The sequence below is a fragment of the Henckelia pumila genome, chromosome 1, assembly GCF_033568475.1.
Source record: "Henckelia pumila isolate YLH828 chromosome 1, ASM3356847v2, whole genome shotgun sequence".
In the NCBI taxonomy this organism is placed as follows: domain Eukaryota; kingdom Viridiplantae; phylum Streptophyta; class Magnoliopsida; order Lamiales; family Gesneriaceae; genus Henckelia; species Henckelia pumila.
Window position 1 is genome coordinate 82267923 of NC_133120.1, and position 18979 is coordinate 82286901.

The window sequence follows — 18979 nt, forward strand, 5'->3', positions numbered from 1 at the left end:
ATTTGCACGCAGCCAAACACTCCTTCAGTTGCCGTTAGGAAAAACATCACAATTTTGAGAATTTATGTACGTGTACAAGATTACGGGATTGTTTAGTAGAGCTAACATTTCTACAAGGTACTTTTTTTTAGCTTCAGCTGCATGTTTAGTATTTGTGAATATTAAATTGTCTTTTAACTTCTACAATGTTTACTCAAAAGCAAGAAGCAAACCTTTGATGTTTTTTGTTTTTGTTTTTGTTTTTTGGTTTAAGATATAAAATTACAAGTTGACATTTATACTCTTAATAAACTTATCATATTACGTATGCATTTATTTTTTTAAACAAATATATGTATTTTTAATTTTACATTGTTGTTACAAGAATTTATATTTTAAAATATATATTTCATTTTCATAAATTTTTTTGTACATATCTTGTATTTTTATACGAATTTTGATATTTTTTATATTTTATTTTTATTAATATTATATATTTTTTCAAGTATTCATGTTATAAAAAAATAAAATATTTTTAAAACAAAATTCATAGTATAATAATAATATATAAACTCATTTTTATAGTTTGAATTAAAAAATTAAATAATTAAATAAGAGGTATGATTGTCATTTGATTAGAAAATTAAGTTTTGAAGCAATTATTCTCCAAACACTAAACTTTAGCTAGTATCAGATTTCAACTTTTATTTTCAAACACTCCCTACTTTAGCTTCTTATCAACTTCAAAAGAATCTACAAAAAATACTTTTAAATAAATAAAAACTCTCTAAAACACTCCTAAAAAAATGAGAAGGTTTCAACTTAATATATAAACTACGTTTCTATTTGTTAAAAGTTCATCGACATCGGCTGCATGCGCTGGTAATTGCGAAATAAGTGACTTGAGCGCGGTTCTGTTGCTCGATTTGGTCACATTACACATCTGCAAACTACACGTTATTTGATCGGATGACTGGCAGATTATTTACCAGACATCTATCGACATCAATCTAAGGTAGCGTTTGCAACATCTAAAAATAAATAATTATGAAGATTTTCTTAACAAATTTGTTAAAAAAATCTCCATAATCACTTATTTTTAGAGGTTGCAAACACTACTTAAGTCGAGTTCTGTGATCATGATCTGTAAAACAGGCATGAAGCCATGTCATTCACGGCCAATATGGCGATTCAGGGGAAATCACAGCACAGTTTTAATTAAGGATAAGATCTTATTACGCTCATTCAATACAACATGTGAAATAATAACTCTGATTTCAAAGAGAGTAACAGGCATGGAATATTTTACAACAAATACCTACGTAGTGATTTTGAAATAAACAATAATTTATATGAATACAGATCACGAATCTCACTTTTATGCCGAAAACACTACGACCTCTATTTTTCGGAAAACAAATATACCTTTTCCTGGTAACTATTTAGAAATTGAGCGTTTTAATACATACACAAACTCGTCAGACCTAACAGGCCTTGTTATTCACAGCAGGATATTTGCCAATCTCTCAAATCTTTGGGCAATATGATGATTATTACTTCTGTCGTACACCTCAATTAGCGACTGAACTGTCCTGAACACGACCTCCTTTTTCTGGTCCATAGATGCCATGTTCTTCACTTGGTCGACTGTATTACTTGAGTCTCCAAGAGTTGAGCACAAGTCTTTGATCCAGAGCTCAAGGAAAACTGCTTTCTATATGAAAAAGGAGAAAAAGTAATTAACATACTTAATAAAAAGCTTGAGTTGATAAAATTTCAAATTGAAGAGACGATATTCCATATGACAAAATACTTCTCAAGCTAGCACTTAATCTAATTTTCTTACTTTGATAAGAAACTCCTGCACAGTCTGAAGGTCACATCTTGCAGCAAGGCCAATCAAATGCAACATGGTCGAAGTCAACTGTAACATCAATAAAGCACCCACAAAAAAATAATTTTAAAAAAAAATGACTTTCAGAAATTTCAACCGTGAAAAACACATTAAAAACAAAAATGGCTGCTTTTCATGCTGCACACAGAAAAACAATCTTTCAATAATAGACATGGAAATGAGACCAGTCACGTCTTTCAATTACTTTTTCGGATGTTTCCATTGAGTGCCTAACTTTAGGATTCACCACTTATATATCAAGTTGTTTTCAAACCAGTGGAGCAAACCCAGCAATGCAAGCAGAATGAGACCTCGAAGACAATACAAATACAAATCCACCCATGAAGAAAAAAAACGGACAAATTGAGTTCATTACCAGAAAAATTTTTATTTAAACAAATTTGATTTGGCTCCTGTATCAGTTTATTGCCACAACTGAGCAAAGGGAGCAGCTCACCTGCTTTTCAAGTGCAATCAAATATTTGAAGTTGGAAGGAGCAGAGATTTGATTTGTATTAAAGTTCTCAACTATAAGCACCACACCTTTAATGACATCATAATATGATCTGCCATAATCTGCATGACCAATATACAATGGAAAAAGAAATAAACATATTAAAGATCAAACAGGGATAAAATTTTTACTTTTAAGAAAAATGACAATTGTTCCTGTAAAACAAATTAAGCAAAACAAAAATTAAATTACTCCGTCCTGTATTGAGTAAATGAATGGTGTTGCAAGTCATGTTCATCTGGCAACCATGCATGAAGATATCACCAAATTAAGCAAAAATGATAATTGTCTGTAAAACAAATTAAGCAAAACAAAAATTAAATTACTCTGTCCTGTATTGAGTAAATGAATGGTGTTGCAAGTCATGTTCAACTGGCAACCATGAAGATATCACCAAATTAAGCAGCTCGGGCCCATTCGAATCTTCCCTAGAACTACTGATTTCTAGGATGAGTCTTATTAAAGCATTTGTGTTATATATAAGTGTAATTATTGCCCTTGACAATTTTCCCTCCCAATAAATATTCCTTTTCCCTCCCAATAAATATTCCATCTAGCAACTCACATGAATTGACAAAGTGATATTATCTTAGATACCAAGTATAGCATTGCCCACCAAATGTTTGTCTCAAAAAATGTACAGCGCCTAATGACCGTGCAACTCAGATATTTTAAAACGTCCACCAGTCGAAGAATTACATTTCAATTGTTGAGTTCTCACAGAAACATTTAAAATAGTAGCCTGTAGCTCTCAGACACATTTGGGAATGACCCATCCATATTCGCATGTTAACTTCACAAGTTACATCCTCTGGGCATACTAGCTAATCTTTTAAACCTCTGCCACAACATACTACATACTTCCCTATAACCAATTCCAGTGAAAGAAGTAGAAGTAAGCTTACCAAACACTACCGGCTTTATATTTACGGATTTAATAACATCGAAATCCAATAAAAAAAAATAAAAAAAATCCAATAAAATGAGAATCATACAAGTTGGAAGTAGTTGGAGAAGACAGAAGTCATTAGAGCCAAGTCCTGCTAGATATTAAAGTAAAACTTCACCTTTCATCGTTTCTGGAACAGCCAACGCAGCGGCCGCTTGTATCCGTATCTTAAAATTAGAAGAATCACGAAGCAGCAGCAAAAGAATACTAAAAACAGAAGCAGCCCTGTAAAATATGAGTTCTATCAGTTTTTTCATTTTAGATGATCCAACAATCTTAATAACTTCAAAATCATCAATTTTTAGTTAAGAAAACAATCTTAATAAAAACTTCAAACTAATCAGTTTTTTTCGATGTGGGTTTTTGATTGTTTTTCGTGAAACACATCCTGTAACACCATATATAAAAATGTTCGTGCAGCTCATTACACCAAGAAAATATAATGCCGGAAGACATACTGCATATCATCATCAATCATGAAAGTCTGATGAAAAAACCCGTTCACTTCCAACTCAAAAACCACAAGTTCTGAATAATTCTGCGGAGCACCGTGGATACTAATCATGCATGTACGACAGAAAATCGCATTCACTGACAACCGAAAAAACCACGAGCTCTGAGAAAATTCTTCAGAGCACCATGGATTCTAGCTTTTTGCTAATAAAACACATCATGTTGAATACTACTTCTAGATGCAACCAGTGCTCATGGGAAAAGACAAGGATAGTTTCAAATAACATGGAATCGGGATAAAATCGTATTGGAACAATCATGGAATGTATTCACATCAGAATGAATGAAACTATGAAAGTGATGTCCTAGATAGAATGGTGAGTTCAGATGGATAGATACCGTGGGTGAAAGTGCTATCCACATCGAACATAAAAAGATGAAATAGCTCAAAGTGGACTCATAATATTTTCACAGTAAACAGATAGGAAGGAGTGGCTAAAGACCCCATACGACGAGTTTCACTTGCTGATTCCACCCCATATGAGCTGTTTATAAGTGAAGATACTGCAGATCCTCTTTTAGGTTCCAAGTACAACAGTGAGAGCAAGTGCTGATGATCAAGTTGAAAATCCCTGTGATGTTGCTTAAAACTATACTGATATAAATGTAAGTTATATAATGGCAATGTCCAATGTGCATATGAATAGTAGCACGAGAAGTTCCACTGGAAAGGGGAGGGGAAATGCAGAGTCATACATCTGAATATAGTTATGAGAACACATAATACAAGAACTGGGAGACAGACAGGCGTAAGTAGAACCTCACCAATCCTTGTCTTGTAGTTTCAAAGTTTTGTTGAAAAATAAATTGCTCAAAGCATGACATACATTCCACTGAACCTGCAGGAGGTGTTCAATTCTAAGATAAATGATTCAATTAAGAATGTCTCCGCTCATCAGTATTGCAATATTAACTACGTTCCACTGAACCTTAACATTCCCAGTTGTCACACAAGAAAGAAATGCATGCACCATCTTTTCCAGCCATTCACAATTTTCGGAAGCTGCTGGATGGAATGAATCACACCTATCTTCCAAATAATCACCCGGAGGTTTTATTCCATTGGATGCTAGTTTGGAGCACAAAGAATCCATAGGCTCACAGTGCATGCAGTGCGGCCCTGTAAATTGGATAAATCTTGCAAGGTTCCCCAAAGCTCTGACTGCATTCGCTTTAACCTATGCATCATGTAAATCAAAGCATGATAAAAAGCAACAGAGAGAGATTTGCGATGAAAGTATCTGCAAGAAACATTATTTCTGAAAGCTATCCTCATAAATACTTCATGCATATTTTAAAAATAGAGCACAATCTTATACTGACCATCATTAAGGCATAACAATCCAATTTCTAGACTCTTGAGCACTAGAAAAAGTTTCAAAAATCATACGGTAAGGTCTACAGTAATTTTATTGAATTAGACAGTATTTCACCATAGACGTATATATGTAACTTTAAATGTTTGAAAGCCTTTTTGCACGTCCACATTCAAATATTTAGCGGTTTAGATTTTAAAGAGATGCACAAGCCTAAGCCCACTAACCTAGGTTTCAGGCAAACAATAAAAATTCGGGGTTTAAATAAGGGCAAAGTAGGAGACAAGGAGCATATAAACCACAAAAGAAATTTGGACAAATCACACATTCTATTTCTCAAGAAAGCAAAAGGATGCATGAGTGAAAAGAAGTGGGAGTCTTTGAGATACTGGTCTAGAACTAGATCTCAGTGACAGATCTGAAGCAAATTCAGTACAATTCATATATATTCGAGTTGAGTAGAAAGATCTCATGCTAAATAACATTGTTGACATGGACACATCGGTGCAGATACAATAAAAAACGATTATTTATGTCAAAGTTTTACAAGGATCGAAGCATATGCTCCTACACGATATACAGTTGTGTGGCCAGTGCCCATTGTTTCTGGATTCAAAAGAAAGGTTTCCTCGAGAAAAAGGGGCATAGAAGAAAATCCTAGTAGCAAGTGTTTACCTTGTCGTTATCCATTGTCAGCCGTAAGGCACCATCAGCTAATTGACTTATAAATTGATAGTTTTTCCTAGCTTCTGGTTCAATATAAAACATAAGACTAAAGAAAAGAAACCAGCATTAACAAAGAAAGATGTAACGGCTGATAGAACCTCTCCCAGGGTTTTGTAGATCCATGCAATGACCAAGAGAATCACATATATTTGCTAATGCCCAAGACGCTGTAATACGGACCTGAAAGTTACCATTGAATGCATTTGTGAATTAATTATTTAAGACATGTTATTGATAAACACACTTGCCCAGATTGCTTTGTCTGCATCTTGTAACAAAAAGTTCTTACGTATTTTAATATAATATTGTTTCTTATATTTAAAAAAAAAAAGAAAAAAAAAGGAAAATATCCAAATTCAGGGCATATCTAAATGGTTAAGATGTCAGAGGTCTGATTTTGAAGTTAAAACATTTCATTCTATCTTTATCATGAGAGTTCTGAAGTTTAATAGCAAAGGCACAAGAACCAAGAGAGAACAGTCAAAAGCATTCTCTCGCTGAAATGTTAAAAAAGGGAAAATGCTTAATCCAAACACATCAAATTTTGGGTTTCTCAGGCCAGAAATGTGGCTGCAATGCCAATCAGAAGCTCAAATAGTTTTAACATGTAGAAATCACAGAAACGTTAGATTATCGGAGTCACTAAGTTTAAAAAGACGAGATGCCTACACATTTTATGACATTATTAATTTTTTGTTTCAACTTTCCGAGGCTGCACTAAGATCGAAAAGAATTTACAGGTGGTTGCATTAAAGCACACATTAAGTTCTAAATATTGTCCAGTTGTGCACGCGCAATACTAAAGAAGAGAGAAAAGAACTTACTGAAACTAGAGGATCACAAGTATTATGCTCACAGGCATGGATAAACCTCCCCAGGATCTGTGTGTGGCTGAGAACAAATAATAATATGGATTTTTGCTTAATACTCAGCTTCCATAAAATTCAAATATCAACAACATTTAATTACCTATGACATAATTGCGGAAAACAAGCAATAACGCCAATGGCACGACAAGCGGCTGATCTAACTGAAGGGACAACATCGCTCAGAGCAGCATCAATCTACCAAGGATCAAAGCAACAAAATGTAAATATAAAAAATAAAAAAACATATTTCCGATTAGCTAGAGCAAAACACAGTTCTAAAGCTTTTGGAACTTACAGACGAACTAATAATAAATTCCTGGCTCTCCTCGCACAATGCAAAAAAGACGGAAGAAGTCAATCCGGCAAAGCAGGTAATTGATGCAGCCCTTACCTTTCAATGAAAAACAAAAGTGAATATTCTTGCTCAAAGCCCATTGGTAAACTGATATCACAGGTAGCTTAATATGAGACCAATAAATGACTTGAGAAACATAGCCAGATCAAATTTTAGGCAATCATGAATCAGCTCTAACAAGAAGTTACTAGCTCAGTGTTATTAATTCAGGTGGATGTATAATAAATGTGACCTGATAAAAGTGTGGAAAAGTAAAAGAATTGCAGCGGATAATAAATGGACCAAATTTTAACTCACATTGAAAGCGATGGAGTTAGAGCCCTTGCAGTAACCAACCAACTAGATTATGCATAGACTAAGAAAAGAGTGGACAGTAAGAAAAATAGATTTTCTCTCCATCTGCTAATGCTCACTCGATTTTCATCCTTTCCCTCCCTTTAAATGAAAAAGAGTAACGATACAATACACAATGAGAACAGGGGTGATTACGTCTTCAATTACATGCCCGGTTACCAAGGAAAACGTATCCATGAAATTGTGAATAGATATCGCCAGATGCACCCAATAAATCAAAATTGAACATAAGATAGTGTAATAAATGTAGGACTGATTTATCTTCAAATTCCTAGAACAAATACAAATAAACATTCTTTGCCAAGTACCACAAAATGGTATCCCTACTCTGTAAAATCAAGCAGCTGCTATTATGGTAAAAAGAAAGAAAGTTCATCAAAAGGATTTCCCATTCATACTTGCTTATTGGAGAATCTATTCTACACTAATCCAAAAGATGAAGAATATTTCAAACCAGAAGAAAACAAAAATTTGTAAAGTTAGCAAATCATAGATGCACTAACATCAGTACAACAAAAATAACCTTTAATACCACACGTTGTAGCCACTGTAACCAAGAACTAATTCCGTGAGAAAATAGTGCAACACAAGGGATTTAATCTGAACCAACCATAGGTGATGAATGTTTGATAATCAGAGGCATATGTTTGACTGTTACTTCAAGCCACCGCTCTCTTGCCAGCAAATATGTTTTAGGTTCATCTTTCATTGACGCAGGGCCCTCTAAGCCATACGATGGAGCCGATGAGATTGCCTTGGTTTTAATATAGTCAGATGTAAATGGGTTACCAAGAAATTTATCATCTGCAAGATCTTCAGTTCCTTTGAAGCCAGATACAGCACGAAGACATTCATCCAAAACCTGTAAAAACAGGCCATGCAAGATTAGAACTAGACAAAACTAAAGCATACTTGTTATACATCATTTTTACCAAATGCTGTGAAGGGAAAAATACAGGTACCACGCCACCATTGTACATAATTGATAATCTAATGCACAACAAGATCAAAATTCCAGATAAATGCAGATAAGATATTCTAAGATAAAATATATAGATTTACACATCAATCCATCAAGCACCCCAGGTGAGAACCATTTTATGTCAGGGCAATCTGATCACATCCTTACCAGATGTGAAACATAAGCCAAACTTCAAAAACAATGCACCTTTATAGTCATTGTCTCATGGTCGTAATCATCTTTTGGGACTTACAGATAAAAGTGTTCTGTAAGTGTTTAATTTGAGAATGCTTCAGATTTACTCATAGAAAATAAGTGTAAATTACGCGAGCAACACATATTCTGATATTTTGATACAAAGGCAACCAAAAATAAAATCATTCCTGTCAAGCAAAATTCATCTTGAAATAAAAAACAAACAACAAACAAAAACGTGGATAGTTCATAAATGAGCCAACGTTGATTCCAAGAGTGTATCATATGATGGAAACAATATTGCTGAAGCTATGTAGCACAAAAACACAATTATTTCCCTTCACTGTTTTAAACAGCTTAATAAAAGGAATTGCAGAGATGAAGGTCGAGGAGAATTGAAGTTTAGGAAGCATAAAGTATAGAGAATGAAGCTGACAATATGATATTGAAATTCATTTAGTAGAAGTTAATATAATGCTGAGCATGCAAAACTGTGACCATAGATAATAGATTCCCTTCAACCTATAATCAGGTTACATAAATCTGATTAATGTTGCATTGCTTTGCCCCCTCTTTACTGCAGGCCCTTTTCACAATCTCGTCTCAGTGTCAATATATTTTCTCTAATTTTTTAAAATTGCAGGCGAATTGATCACAGCAGCTTCATAGAAGACAAAATAAACAAGAACGGCATGATTGATCAAGCTGATAGATATCAATACCTTGAGGGAGCGGTTTCAGGGAAAAAATTAATAGTTACATAGAAACGAATAAATAATGGCCACATCCACCTTGATTGATGCAGTCATGACTCTCTCCTTCATTGCTACAACAGTGGGCTCAGTATTACTCCTCCATGATCTTGTGGGAATTTCTGGAGTAAAGCTCAAAACTCTGTAAACAATAGAGGATATTTTTTCCCAACATAAAGTCATCGCTTGCGGATAATTGTGTGTCAATGCTTTAAGAGCCTGCATTAGATAGATATGAATGAGAATACCTGAAGAACACTTGAGAAACATAATAAACGAAGACCTTGATTAAAACTTTAATGAATGATCACCAGGGAGGTATTTAGACCTTGGTGGAGGGTTAAATCTAGTAATGGCATTTGCAGTAGTTATATTTAAGCGTATCACATATAATATAATTTAAAAATGGAGAAATGGTGAAGAAAACAAGAAAAATCCTGAGGCATTTGCAAAAAAAAGATTGTGGATACATAGGAAAAACTATGATAATAGTAATCCATAGCCATATGCATCAGACTGACCTTAACATAATTAATGAGTGGTATTGGAAGAATTTGATATGGACAACAAAGTCATTCCAAGCAATAGCTAGGATTCAAATTATGTATGCAATTATATCGAGTATAACTATAAAACAAAATTTCAGATAGCTATTATCCCACAAACAACTAACCATTTGAGTTCACCTTTCCGCTGAAGTTCAACTCCAATTCAATGTTAACAGATTGAAAGGGGGTTGGGTACATATTCGCAAAAGTTGACTATACACAGAATCACCGACAGATGGATGATGAAGCACACAATGTTGAAACTTCAAAATATGACCTCAGAAGTTGTTTATTACCTGAAATGCTTCTAAGCTTACTGATGGACTTGATGATTGATCAGAATATCGAAACAAGGTATACAAAAGACCAGAATTGTGTTGATCTTCGAGAAGTCCTGCAAATCATGTTACAGTAAAAATGAATGTGCACATTCTGAAATTCTTATTGTAATTATCCATCAAATGAAATATAAAAACATATATATAATAGGATAAGTTATCCTTTGGTGAAACAGGTCATCCGCATATTTAAAAGGTATTGGAAAATAAAATGTACTAGTTTAAATAATATCTCTTTTTTATAGATTTGCCTCCAAAATCCTCTAACCCTAATATCCAGCCAAAGGAACAAGGCATTTGGAAACAACAAACCTGATGATACTTCCACCTGAAGCATATCACTCACATGCATTGATGAAGGAGACACAGAAAGAGCAATGCTCAAGCAACTAATTGAAGATTCCTGTAATGTAGCCAGAAGACTCAATAAATAGTATTATTTATTATTTCCAAAGGTAATGGTACATACAGCAGAATGAAATATGTATACAAAAACCAATACACATGTCATCCGTATCAGATGAACAAAAAATAAACAAAGTCCAAGAAGCAAACAGACTGAATGTCATGATCTTGCGACAACTTTGGTGCGCCATCAATCACAACACAATGACAAAACTTGCAAAATGAGATATAGGAATACTGACCAGCAAATTATTTTGATAACTTTGAAAGGAAAAACTCTCATTGATTTTTGATTGAACTGAAGTGATAACCATTGACAGTAGCTCATCAGGCATTCTTGAATATCTGGAAAAGAGGTAAATACATTTAAGCATTTATTATTATTATAGAAGTACTCAGAGTAAATGAGTTCACTGAAACATCTACAGCCAAAACTGGTGTTTATACATGTAGTCTCTGTTTTGAGTAATGGAACTTCGGCCAATATATTTAGACACAGATTTATGAGCCGCCAAGATTTAAGAATGATAAAAAGAGGCCACATCTTTGAATATTTGACAGTGGTGGTTAAAGTCTCAGACTCACAGCACCAGTGGGTCCCAAAGTGGCAAATTCTAGGGGTTCACCAGATTGCTAAACACCTGGTCAACTATTTAATTCCTAACTGCAGCTACCTGTCACAAATTACTCATGATTCATCTTGGACTAGCACATCAAAGCCATAAAGAGTCTACTCGAATGTGGAAAAACAAAATTCTCTCAGTAATTTTGAAGATTAGATGAGCACTTACGGTGTTGATGATACCAAAAGCATCAGGATTTTAAATGACAACTCCAACAATCTAGTCTGAGTTTCTTGTTTGATTAAGTACAAAGTACCTATTTATAGAAAATGAAATTTCATAACTTATAATTTTATTAAAAAGGAGAATTCAAGAACAAACAGCGAAAAAAGGCAGTGAAATTGTTCGAGGACAAGATAAAACAGAAACAGAAACAGAAACAGAAAAAAGCATGTATAAAAATGTACATATGCATTCCAATACCTGAATGTAACTGCATTAATATTTGCCCAAGAGAACTAGAAAGTGATGTGAAAGATCCGCATTTGGAAGACAATTTATATTCTGCTACCTGAAGGGAAACTGATGCAGGGCCATCCAACATTGCCATTATAGTAGAGCCAGCTGTGATCCGCACCTAGGCAACATAATACAAAATCTCAGTATGCCGCACACACGTAAAATTGATAGAAATTGATAAATGTTATTCAAGCAAGCATGTGCAATGATTTATGGCCTGAATGACCAAAAAAACTACCATAGTTGCATTAAGTTCTCTAGAAAAATAGACAGACTAGAGAAAGAGTGGAAAGACGAATGCCAGAGTACAGTAATTTAAATGCCACCTTTGAATTAGGATCAAAAAGAAAGCAGCTCATCAGAGTGGTGTCGTATTTCCTGCAAATAAAATAAAGTAGCCTAAAGGATATGAAGAAACAGAAAAGACAAGTTTCCAACCACGTTTGTTTCTTACGGAACATTAACAACCACCCAGTGTTTTCATAACCGGACCGGTGATCGAACCGGTCTACCTTAAAAAAATGGTCTAATCGGTCGGACCGTTTTAACCAGACGGTCGAACCGAAAAATCGTTTATATAATTTAATATAATAAATAATATATTTTGAATTTTAAAAACTCCAAAATTATATAAATAGACAAATAAAAATATATTTAACATAGTTTGAAAGCTAAATAAATATGTAAATATATTCAAAATATCAATTACAGTTATAAATTATTTAAATAATAAATTATTTAATTTTAAAAAACAATAATTATTAACATAATTTTTTAAATGAAGTATAAATTCTAAGTAATAATGTATATATATATATATATAAATATTAAATTTAAAGTTTTAAAAATAAAAAATTTTAAATTTAAAAAAAAAATCGGAAAACCGGTTCAACCGGTTGAACCGGTTTTCTGGTTCTTGGCCGGTCCAACCGGTTCTTGACCGGTTCTGACCGATTGGACCGGTTTTCCGGTTCATGGAGTCGTTCCGGACCGGAGAACCGACCGGTTCCCGGTCAAACCGGCCGGTCTGGTCCGGTTCCAAAAACATTGCAACCACCACATCTCAAAAACATGAAAAAAGGAAGCAGAATGACTCACCTATGCTGTAGCACATCACTGGATGGCAAAAGCATTGGCCATTGAACAGTGAAGGATTTGGGATCGGCTCGACATAGATCCTGTATGCAAATATAAAAGAGGCAAGAAAATCGAATAGTAATTAATCAGTGAGTATTACTAAATATAAAAATGTGAAACATGACTTCATATCTAGTCTTACTTACCAAGGCTAGATGCAATGAAGCAGTATTAATTACAAGAAGATATCTTTGCACTAAAAGCTTAAGATTCTGGTTTATTCTAAAAATTAACCTCTTATTGTTGACCAGTGACACACGATTCCAAGCTTACTGGAGAAACAATTTTTTTTCAAAGTATGCAAAAAGGCACAAAACCAATTTTGGTATTATAAAACTTAATGATACCAAGTTACAGCTATGGCAAAAAAACTGGTATAAAATGAATCAGGATGAAGAATATGAATAGAGCAAACCTGAATACAGACGAGTGCACCTAACCTAGCCTTAGCAAAAAGGACAATACAATTGTCTTTAACTGATGCATCACTATCACTGCAATCTGAATCTGATGATGTAAAATAAATTTTACTGAAACTATCTTCAGGTAAAATAGAAGAACCATCCTCCTGCTGCATATTTTTCACGGCCTTCTTTCGTAAATGTGGAGGTCTGTAAGCACCATTTCCTGATTTACTTGATGCAGCAAAATGTGAATTTTTATTCATCGGAGTGTCCTTCTGACTGGTAGGGTGATTCGTTGCATATGAATTATTTACAAGACCGTATCTAAAAAACATCCTCAATGCTGCCACGAAGCCAGAAACCTTAAAATATAACAAACCCGGATTAGTGCATGAAAATATGGAAATGAAAATTAACCTTTCCGCATATTCACAAGTAGTTGCTTACATGGCCAGCCAAATATCCTCTAGGATCTGCTACAACCAAATGCAGACAGTGGAGAAGCTCAATATAGAATCTGCGCAACATGAGGTAACACCATAAGAATTCAAGAAAACTAATCTATCAACACTCAAACAAAAGGAAAGAGACGCTTACTTGGCAACAATCTTATCTTCCACTAGAAAACTCTTAGATGCCAAGATGTCCATAACTTTACTCAGGACCTAAGACCAAAAACCTAAATTTAGTGATTTCTAGACTGCATCATTTACTACGCCACAAACAGTACATACCTCAATTATTGACTGCCAAATGTTAGCTGATAAAGAAGAACCAACACCAGAGTGTACTTTATCAACCATCATAAATGCAACTGTTAAGGTTTCCCACATAATGTTATATCCAGGTAATTTGTCACCATCAACAAAGTAAGAAGAATATAACCCTTGAAAACACTCAACCACTTGAAGAAGGAAATTTAAAAGCTTCTCGTTCTCAACAAGTGAAGCCGCTCTCTGACTTTGACCATAAAGGCATCTGAAAAATAGATCCATAACAAGAATATTATTGATAAAAAAATGCACAACCATCACCACTAAAAAGTGAAACATTGACCTTAAAGACAAATATAGGAGCTTATCCCAACCTTAACACAAAGCAATATGTATACCTTGAATAAAATTAAGCCAGTGACGCTACCAATGGAATAAATGTGTATATCTTCATATCATATTAGCGTCAAACAAAGAAAAGAGTAACACACATAACAAAACAAAAACATTAAAAAAAAAAAAAACAGCTACAGCCAATCCCGAGAATCGCTCTAACAAAATATCTTGATTTTTACAACAATCCTAAAAAATATAGGAGAGCTTATTTTCTATTTCAACACCCCCCCCCCCCCTCTCCCATCCCCCAACCCCTTCTTCAAATTGGCATACAAATATCTTTCATAACCAACTTCCATTTAAAATTCTCAAACAGTTTCTTCACCAAACCTTTCATCAGAACATCAACAACCTGGTTGATGGTAGGAACATATGGCATAAAAATATCAACAATCCTTCCATCAATTCTTTCCATGATAAAATGCTAGTCAACTTCTACGTGCTAATTCATATCATAAGAAAATTGGGTGTTGAACAATAGCAACAGCAGATCAATTGACACCATAAAATTTGAATGGTGATTGACTGAAGGCGATTCTTCAAGAAATCCTTTTAACCATGAAACATAAAAAAATTCCAAGAGCAACTGTTTTTGCTACCACATTTTGTTTCTAACTCCTTATTACCAAATTTCCGCCTATGCAAATCCAGCATCCCCATGTTGATCTTCTATCCACAATACTGCCTTTGAAATTTTGCGATAGCAGATTACGGCCAATCCCTAAAATCGATCCTAATTCACTGATCACAACAAATCCTAGAAAAAAAAAGAGACAATTTTTCTATTCAACAAAGTAGATCTTGTTTCAGAATCAAAGGTACAAAACCTTCATAATCTGTGCTACGAATATAATGTCTTGGCATGCAAGAAAATTAACAGAAAAATGGAAGGAACGAGAAGGGGGAGAGACTGGGAAGCAAAAAGAGTAGAAACCTTAGACTTTCAAAACACTGTTTTGTAGCTTTAAGTGCAGCACCATTTCCAATCAATATATTCCTCTCTCCTTTGCCCAGGAAAATTTCCACCATCCTTCCGAAAGATTCGAGCACAAGTGCCCACGATGTTGAATTCATTTCCAACGAAGCACAATGGCAGACACCATGGAACTGCAAAAAAATGAGAATCGGTATTATTACTGAAATAAAGTTGCATTTCTTAGGGAAATTTAATTTTAAGATGCTGCTGGACGAGAAAAGAAACCATCACCACAGCAACAAAATTTTAAACAACATACAATATTTTCAAGAGAACTATAAATCTATAATAAAAGTAAAATTTCTTCTATTGATTTCGATGTGTTATAAATAAGATTATATAATTCTACTGTGCATTTCCCCATCTAATAATGAATAGCACACTATGCATCAAAGCTGTTCAGAATTGTGAGTTTGCTTCCATTGAGAAATGAATTCAATTACACAGAATTGTGAGTTCTCGGATTGCCATTATTTCCCTAGTAATGGCTGCCATATCACACGCGAGATGCAGGTCATAAAGCAGTCGCTTGACTATCTAATCTAAGCAAAAAACTGAATCACCGATAGCGCTGTCCAAATACCAAAATGAATATTACCAAGTGAGATAATTTAGTAAAGGCCTTAGTGACGTCCTGAACCTCTTCAAAAAAGGATATTTGCCGAGCCAACTCCAATAAAAACATCAAGTCAGACGTGACCTACAAGAGAAATGTACAACGTCAGAAGGAAATGCACCCCATCATATCAGATCACAGTGAAAAACAAAGAAAGATGGTACCTCGTGAGAAGGCAAGTCTGGAGCGGCGGCGAGGAGAGAATCATATTGAGAAAATACGAGTTGGTCGAGGAGGCGGAGGACGGTGGGGGTAGGCGGTGACGCCAAGGTTTCATCCCTCAGGGTCAGAAACGTCGTTCTCCACGACCTCGCCGCAGATGACATTTCTGAGAGTAGAGCAGATTTCTCTGTTACTCTGTTGGTGGCCATATTCATTTTTCGTGTACCATTAATGCAAACTACTCACTATCCAAAAGCCTCTGCTTTTTGAAGGATGAATCCGCCCTCAGATCCTTCCCGCTCCACCTGGCTGCAGGAACTTCCACCGCCGAGTTGCACGGCCGGAGCTCCTACTTTCACGAATTAAAATTAAAATAGAGGGAACATAATTCAGGGTCCCAAGTTCTTCGGCTGCAGTTCCTTTTATCGCTTCGTCGTCGATTTGGTTAGTTTAAATATGCCTCCTCCACTGTGCTGGATTTGTTCCATGAGCCGGAATTGGGTTTTAGTATTTCCTTTTTTCCCTTTTTTTTTTTTTTTCTTGGAGATAAAAATTTCGATATGATTAGATGGTTTTCGTTTACCAGCCGAATTTCCACATTTAGATTAGATTAAATAATAATTTGTTTAGACTAAATAATAATTTGTTTACATATATTCTGGGGAAAATGATTTTAAAATTACTACCGAAAATGTTTTTAAAATTAAGAGAAAAATTCAGTTTTTGATTCTGTCAACGTGCTTAAAAAGCGGAACCAAAAATTAAAAAATCCGAGAAACCAAGATCAATTTTTGGTTTCGATTCAATATTTTTGGTTTCGATTCAATTCGAGCAGTTAACCGAACTAGTTAACCGAACAATAGACACGCCAGACGCTCAGTTACAACATATCTGAGACACGGAGGGAGCGGTATCAACTGAACTTCAGGCAAGTTCAGAACCACATTATTTGCAGGATGCTTGCAGGGTTTGAATATAAGATATGGGAATTGAGTGCGGCATGCACTAGGATCACCCATAGAGAACGAATTCTCATTCAATGTTGCTTTTGAACTTGTGGATTAGCGAATAGCGATCCATTTATTTAAAATGTATATTCCAAATCATATATATATATGCTCCTCTGTTCAAAGATGACATAGTTATAGATCATTGTTAAGTTTGACAACCTACCAAAAGAAATTGCTGATCGGAGACTTGGAATGGTCAAATTCGTGAATGCCGCCAATGATATTAAAGGATATTAAAGTAGAAATCATGGGACATTTCAATATTCTGATGGTTACAAGGGAGAGTGTGTGCGCTACTCCTTAACCATGATATTCACCACATGTAGCATTGATTGTTCCTAACGAGTGTAAACAGGGTTTAATTGAAGAAGACAGTGATCAGTTTTCAATAATGGAACGAGTACATGATCAGTGCCCAAGGAATACATATCCTCATAGTTATACATTATATTGTTAGTCTAATCACTCAAATTGGTAATGCTTGTCGACAGTTTCAGATACATCCCAAGTGCAACTCATTCCCTTGGGGAACACAACCAAGTCACCCGCGCCAATTTCAACCGCCTCATCAGATCCATCAGGATACACCTTCACCTTTCCCTTTAATAGGTAGCATGTCTCTTTTGAAGAGTATGTCCATGGAAATTTGCTAGGAGGGCATCCCCACCTTTATTCAAAGCAAACTAGCTCAGACCATGTGGTTGTGTGAGAAAACAAAAAGAGACATATTGACAAAGTAACTGAACAGAGTGCAAATTATTAAAACAACAATCAAGCTGAATACAATTTATAGAACTCACAGTGATTAAAGATGATATCTGTAATGAAATGATAGAAACCATAAACGGAGATTTTGTTTTCAGATCGCTGGTGCAATGATGGTTACAACTTACACAAGTTAGCATTCATTACCTGCTGATTTTGTATTCAAGTTTTGAAAATCTAGAGGAATCATTACAATGGAGGGATTTTGTTCTGATCGCTTAATTTCTTATTGAATCCAACAGAATGCAGTTCAAGTTTTTCCTTCTACTCCTTGACACCAAACATGTTCGATAGTATCTATCTATCTGTTACCAACATGCAAAAGGGCAACTGGATAATCACATACGAAAAAATCAGATTAGGCCCCTACTAAAACTAAAGCCCCATTTTCCAGTCAAGTTTCAACTTTTCTTTTGATAGGAACACGCCAAGTTTCAATTTTGACACCAACCTCAACCCCTCAATGGCAAGAGTGCATGACTAACGAAAAAATGCAATCTCAGCTGGAGAAAATTCTTCAAATGAGAGCGTAAACACAATAGAGCAAGAGAGAGCGTTATTTACTTGGGCCAAGAGCGAACACCGAGGTCGGAAAGTTTAGATTCAGTGGGGTTGCTGACAATCTTGATTCCAGATTTCTCCGTCTCAGTTGTGGATGCGGCCATGATTTTGGCACCTCTACGATGGGGATTGAGAGCGATTCGGCGGCGAGAAGTGAACCCTATCGATGCTCCGAATCTCCCACTCGGGCGTAAGCACACGGGGTTCTTGGTTAGGGTTTTAAAGCTGTGCAGATTAGGAAATGAAGGAGCTGAAGAACTTGTACCAACAAATGTTGCCATTTGGATGGGGCGGAGAAAATAATAAAATTACAAAATTATCGAAATAATTGTATTTGTGGCAGTCCCATACTCCCATCCTATAAAATATTATTATTGCATTTTTATTTTTTTTGAGAGTATATTATATATTTATCATCCACACACTTGTTATCGGTGGTAGAATCTTTTGTATGATTATATATTATTTGTCGTGAATTAAATTGTGTAG

The 18979-nt window shown here is 35.0% G+C and overlaps 2 protein-coding genes across 5 annotated transcripts; both read right to left on the bottom strand.

The window, feature by feature from the left end:
* Nucleotides 1–1237: 1237 nt before the first annotated feature.
* Nucleotides 1238–16675, bottom strand: LOC140894600 (uncharacterized). 4 transcript variants are annotated; one of them, XM_073303255.1, is made up of 27 exons: nucleotides 16157–16673; nucleotides 15975–16076; nucleotides 15335–15507; nucleotides 14026–14269; nucleotides 13889–13956; nucleotides 13739–13808; nucleotides 13303–13653; nucleotides 12849–12928; nucleotides 12077–12128; nucleotides 11715–11868; nucleotides 11460–11547; nucleotides 10911–11013; nucleotides 10576–10666; nucleotides 10222–10319; nucleotides 9417–9596; nucleotides 8080–8331; nucleotides 7056–7151; nucleotides 6861–6955; nucleotides 6716–6782; nucleotides 5990–6071; nucleotides 5841–5911; nucleotides 4779–5027; nucleotides 4615–4688; nucleotides 3455–3561; nucleotides 2331–2449; nucleotides 1826–1903; nucleotides 1238–1693 (listed from the first exon to the last, which is right to left on the bottom strand). In XM_073303255.1, the coding sequence occupies exons 1-27, from the start codon at nucleotides 16367–16369 to the stop codon at nucleotides 1481–1483; spliced, it is 3570 nt and encodes a 1189-aa protein (XP_073159356.1). In that variant the 5' UTR covers nucleotides 16370–16673; the 3' UTR covers nucleotides 1238–1480. The 4 variants fall into 4 exon arrangements, 3 of the variants coding, with proteins under 3 accessions (XP_073159356.1, XP_073159290.1, XP_073159462.1); XM_073303189.1 differs by having other exon boundaries at nucleotides 5841–5914; nucleotides 16157–16672; XR_012153916.1 differs by lacking the exons at nucleotides 1238–1693; nucleotides 1826–1903; nucleotides 2331–2449 and adding an exon at nucleotides 4189–4439 and having other exon boundaries at nucleotides 5841–5914; nucleotides 16157–16675.
* An 821-nt stretch (nucleotides 16676–17496) lies between these two features.
* Nucleotides 17497–18807, bottom strand: LOC140875775 (uncharacterized). The gene is made up of 2 exons (XM_073279560.1): nucleotides 18494–18807; nucleotides 17497–17831 (listed from the first exon to the last, which is right to left on the bottom strand). Exons 1-2 carry the CDS (start codon nucleotides 18769–18771, stop codon nucleotides 17627–17629), a joined length of 483 nt encoding a protein of 160 aa, XP_073135661.1. The 5' UTR covers nucleotides 18772–18807; the 3' UTR covers nucleotides 17497–17626.
* Between the last annotated feature and the right edge of the window lie 172 nt (nucleotides 18808–18979).